At 33.8% G+C, this 7,019-nt stretch overlaps 2 protein-coding genes across 3 annotated transcripts in view; one reads left to right on the forward strand and one right to left on the reverse strand.

Moving 5' to 3' along the window:
* The window catches only part of LOC117172787, a 26,600-nt gene extending 22,422 nt beyond the window's left edge, over positions 1–4,178 (reverse strand). For both annotated transcript variants that reach the window (XM_033361000.1, XM_033360999.1), the window contains exon 1: positions 3,842–4,178. In XM_033361000.1, coding sequence (XP_033216891.1) covers positions 3,842–3,875 — 34 coding nt within the window. In that variant the 5' untranslated portion in view covers positions 3,876–4,178. The remainder of the gene's footprint in view (positions 1–3,841) is intronic.
* Positions 4,179–6,300: 2,122 nt separating this feature from the next.
* LOC117173904 (piggyBac transposable element-derived protein 3-like) overlaps positions 6,301–7,019 on the forward strand; it is a gene marked incomplete at its 5' end in the record, with an annotated part of 8,905 nt that continues 8,186 nt past the window's right edge. The window contains 2 exons of the mRNA XM_033362550.1: positions 6,301–6,703; positions 6,797–6,939. Of these exons, the coding sequence (XP_033218441.1) occupies positions 6,301–6,703; positions 6,797–6,939 (546 nt within the window). The remainder of the gene's footprint in view (positions 6,704–6,796; positions 6,940–7,019) is intronic.

The raw sequence follows: 7,019 nt of genomic DNA on the forward strand, positions 1-7,019 counted from the left end.
TTAATAAAAAAGTAGAAAACGACCAAAAAAAGTGACAGAAACATATGATATGATATGATATGCCTCAGATAGTCACAGCTATTGTGCAATATTTGCAGTTTTACATTGAACTTTTTCACCAATGACATCGTCAAACCCCCTTTATTATGGTACTAATCGATTCCTTTTATTTTAAGGCACTCGGATAACATTGATTTATAAAAGTTCGTGATTTTGTTCAAGAGTATTACCTCATTCTGTTGAGCCCTCCCATAAGACTACATGTTAAAATCACAACTTTTTAATAGCGTTGCAAAGTGATCTAGTATATTTTCTTTCGATAATATCAAATTTTCAGAACTGCCTATGATTTTTTTAAAAAGCATTTTTTGGACATTTTTTCCATTTTGGTTCATTTCCATTTTTTGGTTCATTTTTTGGACAGTTATAGTGTTTACGGACGGACAGACAGACAGACAGACGCCATCGTGAAAACTTGATTTTCGGATTCAGGGGGTCTCAAATTGTGGAGATCCGTTGAGATTCTTGAGATTATTATTGTTAAAATTGGAAAAAAATTTAATAAACAAATGAATTAGTCAGGAATTCGTTGACAGAAAAATTTGTTTTGTTTTTTAGCCAAATTAGAAAAATTTAGCAAAATTCCTAATTCGTTGATTAATATTATGCTTTTTTTTAATTTAATAAACAATTGCATTATTCGGGCATTTGTCGGCAGTAAAATTCTTTTTTTTCAATGCCAGTCCTTTTAATTGGGAATTTTTTGACAATTTAAGCAAGATTTATAATTACTTTATAAATTTAATGATTTTTCTACACAAATCGAATAAAAAATGCATTAATCAGGCATTTGCGGATATAAAAATTCGTTTTGTCGATGTCATCTTTCTGATTAGAAACTTCAGAATAATTTCAGCAAAATTTACAATTTTTTAAATAATTTTGATTTATTTTTGACAAATTTAATGAATAAATTCATTATTGGGACATTTGTCAACGGAAACTTTTTTTCAATTTCAGACTTTTTCACTGGGATGTTCATATACACATTATATGGGTATTTGACAACGCAAGAGTTGTCGAAAATGTTGAAAAAGTAAAAAAATGCATATAAAAAATTTAATTTTAAAGGGTGAAGTTCCGAAAAGCGCTTAAGTCCGATTAATTTGAAACTCCGTGTACCCACGTATTTTGACGCGCTGATCACGAATATGATAGTAAAAATACCCGCAACTTTTATTTTTATGGTGAAAACCATGAAAACCCCATAAACATCATGATTTTATACGTTTATCTCCGTAAATAGTGAAAATTTATAAAAAAAAAAGCTTCAAATAAAAGTTTTAGGCCCTTTGAAAATACATATTTTATGTTGAACATGTTTTTACCCTACGACTACCAATTTTCGAGAAAATAAGGGAAATGTCGGTACGAAGTGTAAGGTGGCACCCCTTTTCCAACGTGTCGTTGGGGCCAGGTGTCTCGGTTGCTTGCTCTGCGGCTTTGTAAAGGAACGCTTCTTTGCTTCTCACGGTTCCTGACCACTTTTAGGAGACGGTATGCTAGAGTTGAAAGAAAATCGTCTTGACATGCCAAATTAAACGCTCTGTACATGGATTTAATCCGGGTGATTTAACAGAACATCGACTGATTATACACATTTCTGTTCACAAAAACACTGTGTGGTACGAAATATTGCAGGTAATCGTTAACTCCAAGAAAAGGCGGCTAAAACAGAGTAACGTTCTGCAGGGTAATTCATAAGTAGATGAAGTATACCTAACTTGAATCTGGGCGAGGGTAACAGCGAATGTGTGTAACTTGCTGAATTCACATTCAAATGAGTGGCCATAAATAGTGAATTATCACATATTTCCGCGTACCAAGCACTCCAAAAAGATAAGTATCAAAATTAATGAGCAAATTATTTGCCAAATAGTCGACTCAGAACACTTTCTTCACCGAAATACATTTGAAAGCAGACACAGTGTTCAAAATACGCCGCGGTCCATGAAGTTATTAGGTGCATTGAAAAGAAACCACGTAAAGTTTCGTTTTTAGTCGCATGCATCTGGTTCATCGACTGTCCCTCAGCAATGGAGGAAGTGAAGTTAGTTGTTGATTAACTGAAAATACCTAATTGGTTCAAATGGTAAATTTCCATTACTTGCTGGTAATTTTTGTTTTAGAATACATCCGGAACGTCTGGAAAAGGATAATAGCATTTTCTACCAGTTACGCTTGTTTTAGACTTAGTGTGTCCTTTTACTTCTTACTATTTCCGAATCTCTATTTGCCAAAACAACCTAAGCGAGTCAACTTTATGCACCGACATTGTGAAGACATATATTTTGTAAGCTTCTGCTACAAAACCTACATAAGCCTATAAATGGAAATCTATAGTAACTGGTTTTTCAAAAATCATGTGTAGGAATTCGATTTTTTAAGGTTAGATTTGAAAAAAGTAGATTTGGAATTGTTTCAAATGGCCCACTAAATTTCAGAGAAGTATAAACAGTGGAATTTTGGGGAGGTATTAATTAGTCCATAATCTTAGTTTTTCATAATATGATTTTTCGAAAAAATCAATCAATTTGAAAACCGCGATCATTTGGAAATTAGATGGGAATGCGCAAAAATAAAATATGAAACCCTTGAAACAAGGTATCTCCTATGAATATACTTTTTTTTTAATCTCAAGGATTTTTTAAATATCTGCTTCTGTGAAAAATACAAACGTAACCTAAAATTAAAAATATCTGTACATGACCATTGAGTCTTTGGAATTAATTTTTCATCGCAATGTGTCCCGCAACGACAAAAAAGTTACTGCCCTGTCAGACCGAAGGAACCGATTGGAGCCTCTACAAAGTATCCGTAAAGACCTCATTTGATTTCGTTTTAAACAACTCAAGAAAACAGCAAGATCAACTTTTAAACTATTGGAATTCGGATTCTACGTTAAATTTTCTATTGAAATTTTACGAAGTAATCACAATACTTTTTTTGCAGCGGTAAAAAGTTAAAAAAACGTAGAATCCGAATTTCAACAATTTAAAAGTTGATTTTGCTGTTTTTTTTTTAGTTTTTTAAAAAGGAACCGAATGGTAACCCAATAGGGTCTTTACGGGTACTTTGTAGAGGCTCCATTCGATTCCTTCGGTCGGCCAGGGTGGTAACGCAATTCCAAATGTGTATGAACAACAATTCTCATTGCATTGCGATGCCCCTCGCATATGATGACGCAAGGTGATTTCTGCCCAGTGCTCTGAATGTTAACGTGAAGAAATTCATTCAAGGTCTGAGCCTCAAAAGATTAACAGATCGAAATATAAGTTAGGCTTTGGAGTCTCAAAAATTATATTTTTATATGCATTATTGTGTACTTGATAATAATTAGTTACACAAATTTAGAAAAGTTTTTTTTAATACCCATATTTAATTTGGCGCCAACTGTGGCTAATGATAGCGCGGCCCTAATGCGTCCATACGGTGGTTTCGAATAAAATATCTTGCATAGCTCGCAGGCATACACACCTTATTACACGGGGAATTAAATGTTCACAGTTCGACGCAGGTCAAACATGGCCTGTTTTCATGGTTTTACTAATCGTCTCGCGAATATTGACCTCTCTGTGAAAAAGACCTGTCTAACCCTATCTGCGATGTAATATATCTTTTGATGGAATAAATGCATTTTTTCCAAGTGACTATGCTCACCGAATTTCGGTTGAACTAGCCACCCTTTCCAGTTTACTCGAGCTCACCGAAGATATTTGTTCTATGTTAATCGAATTTTAGTAAACCTAGACACGAGCATTTTTTGTAGGTAATTACTCACCCAATATTAAAAGAAAGTCCAATGTCCTTGCCATGTTGAAAACTGAATAAATTTAAGATACGCTTTTTTCAAATGAAACTTTTTCTAAAAAAAAAATGGGTGAATTTAAGATGTACGTTCACAAACTTAATCGTTGGAGTGTGATGAAAGACGTTATTGGAGCAGCTTATATATAGTACTTCCATACACGTGTCGAGCCGTTTTTAAAGGTCTAGTACATACACAAATAATTTTAGCGTCGTAACTGCAAAGTGTAACCATTTATTATCAGAAAAAAGCAAAGTAGTTTGGAAGCGAATTATTGACTCAGTTCTCTGTTGATGTAAAATAATACAAGTATCGAAGTTTGAAAACGTTTTAAAAAGTTTAAAAGTTTGCTGTACAATCATTTATTATCTAACAAAAAAATAAAATAGTTTATGATCGATTTATTGACTCATTTCTCTGTCGAAGTAAGATAATATAAATGTTTCTTATTACTACTTTAAAATAAAGAAATATTCAAAAATGCCCAAATATATTTTCTTTAAAATCTACACAATTAAAGACTGCATTAATTTCAGATCTATTTATCTCTTAATCACCACACGGAGAAAAATTGACGGTCAGTTTGGCCATCTAGATGTACAGACAGACTGAATTCGAAAGTCAATTATAGAACAGCCCTTGAAGATGGCTAAAGCGACAATCTCTAGAATGTTAAAACAACCGGCTTAAATCAATAATCTCAGAAAGTCGACTTGATCGTCTCGAATGGTCAATACGGCCATCTTGTATGGCTGATTTAATATTCTTAGAGAGTCAAATTGATTATTCTTGAGTCTTAAATTTAATATTTTAGAAAGGCAAATTCGTTTATCGCAGAGGGTCTAATTGTGAACCTGAGATGGTTGGAATTGCTATTCCTGATAAAACAATACTTATTGTTTAGTTATTTTTAAAAATTATATTTAAAAAACTTTTGATTATCTAAATCTGAACTAGTATGAAGTCCTTTATCAATTGACGATGGCGTCTATCTGACTGACCGTCTGTCCTTAACCCTTAAACGGCCAAAACGCCACTACCGGTACACTGCTTTTCAACGGCCAATAACTAAGACTATTCGACGCTAGAAAAAATTGAGACACATATATTTTTATTGCTTAAGATCTCCTCTTTCCGACGGTGCCAATGAAATTCCTCAAAAAATTTATTTATTATCCCAAAATGCAGTTTGAACACAGAAAAAAAACGTGATTTTTCGTGCCTATTTTTTTTGTGAACCATTTTCCAAAGCTTTTCGAGTTTGTAATTAACCTGGAATCTCACTAACCGGTGGAATAAATGTCTTAACTTTGAGAATCCATGGTTCGAAGATCGATTTTTCGTTTTAGTATTTTCAAAATGGCGTCTTAATGGCAAAATTTTTGTGAAAACATTCATGAATTTTTTTACAATAAACGATGCGCTTTTCGGAAAAATCATCAAGAATAAAAAGTTCTTGTAATCAGCCAAGAAACACGCCTGACTTTTTTCGAAGCGTTTTGAGCAAAAATTTGGATTGTGCATATGAACAATTTTTGCAAAATTCAAAATTTTACTCAAAACGCTCCGGAAAAATTCAGGCGTATTCCTCGGCTGATTACAAGAACTTTTTATTCTTGACAAACTTTCCGAAAAGCGCATAGTTTTTCAATAAAAAGTTTCCAACGACTCCGTAACCTTTATTGCACTCTGACATCAAACCACACCTTCACCGCATTGTCATCCTGGGAATTTTCGAGTACACCCAGCAAAAAAAATGCCAAAGCGTGAAGCCTTAAAAATTGCAACAAACTCCGAATCGGAATGGGATTCCGATGAAAATGATGAACGTATCATCATACCTAATCCAGATTACTCTGGCTCTGATGGAGATGACTCATCAGATGACAAGAATTCGGGATCGGAATTTCCCAGACCGAATGTATCATATAGATCTGTTTTCCATAACTACACAGCATCTCAAAAAACAATTGGAACCAAATCACATTTTTTCATGGAGTAACGAAGAAAAAGTTTTCCCTGGAAATCTAGATGATCAAGTTTTTCTTTCTGATAATGTACGCGAAAAAATATTATCTATGTCACCTGTGGAGTTATTTGAATGCTTTTTCTACAGAGAAATAAAAAACTATATCATAGAAGCTAGCCAACAAAATGGCTTACAAATATCTACAGAAGAACTAAACACTTTCATAGGTATATTAGTGCTGTCATCCTACAATATCCCAAATAATCAAGAAGAGTATTGGGAAACAGACCCCCTTGTAAAATGCTCTCCTGTAGCTTTATCAATGAGCCGCAATCGATTTCGTGAAATCAAATCAAAAATAAAATTTCCAAAAACTGAGGATGCTAATGATAAAGATAAAGCATGGAAAGTTCGTAAAATATTAAATTTATTCCGGCAAAATATTCAACAATTTGGTTTTTTCTCAACAGCACTTTCAGTTGATAAAATGATAGTTCGATTTTTTAGTCGTACGAGCTTGAAACAGTATCTGCCTTGCAAGCCTGATCGATATGGGATAAAGCTCTGGGGCTTATGTGCAGCCAATGGATATCTATTCAATTTAGACGTTTATTGTGGCAAAAATGATCCAAGCATTGGAATAAATTTATTGGCGTGTGCACTTGGCTCCAGAGTTGTTTTACAAATGATCAATCCACTTCTCAATGGCCTTTCGCGAAAAAAATTATCTGATTATCATCTGTATTTTGATAATTTCTTTACCAGCCCAGATTTACTCATCCACCTGTATAAAGGTGGTTTACGATCAACAGGAACTGTCCGTAAAGCCAGAGTGAAAGAAAAGCATGAATTTGCAAAAAATGATTGTCGAGGATCGTACAAAGTAAGTCATGATCGCAACAGTGGGATGAATTTTATCAGTGTAATATACTCAAAACAAGTCTCTATTCTTTCCACAGCATGTGGTATCACTTCCATAACCCCAGTGAAAAGATTTTCACGAGCTGCTCAAGAGAGAGTAGAACGAGGATTTCCTCGGGCTTTTTCTTTGTATAATAATTACATGGGAGGGGTAGTTTCGCACGATTTCAGATGCAAAAAAGCTTCTCCATCTATTACTTCAAAGAAATGGACTTTAAAAATTTTTTCACGAATAATAGAATCATCAATTACAAATGCTAC

This window comes from Belonocnema kinseyi, chromosome 5 (genome assembly GCF_010883055.1).
Source record: "Belonocnema kinseyi isolate 2016_QV_RU_SX_M_011 chromosome 5, B_treatae_v1, whole genome shotgun sequence".
Classification (NCBI taxonomy): domain Eukaryota; kingdom Metazoa; phylum Arthropoda; class Insecta; order Hymenoptera; family Cynipidae; genus Belonocnema; species Belonocnema kinseyi.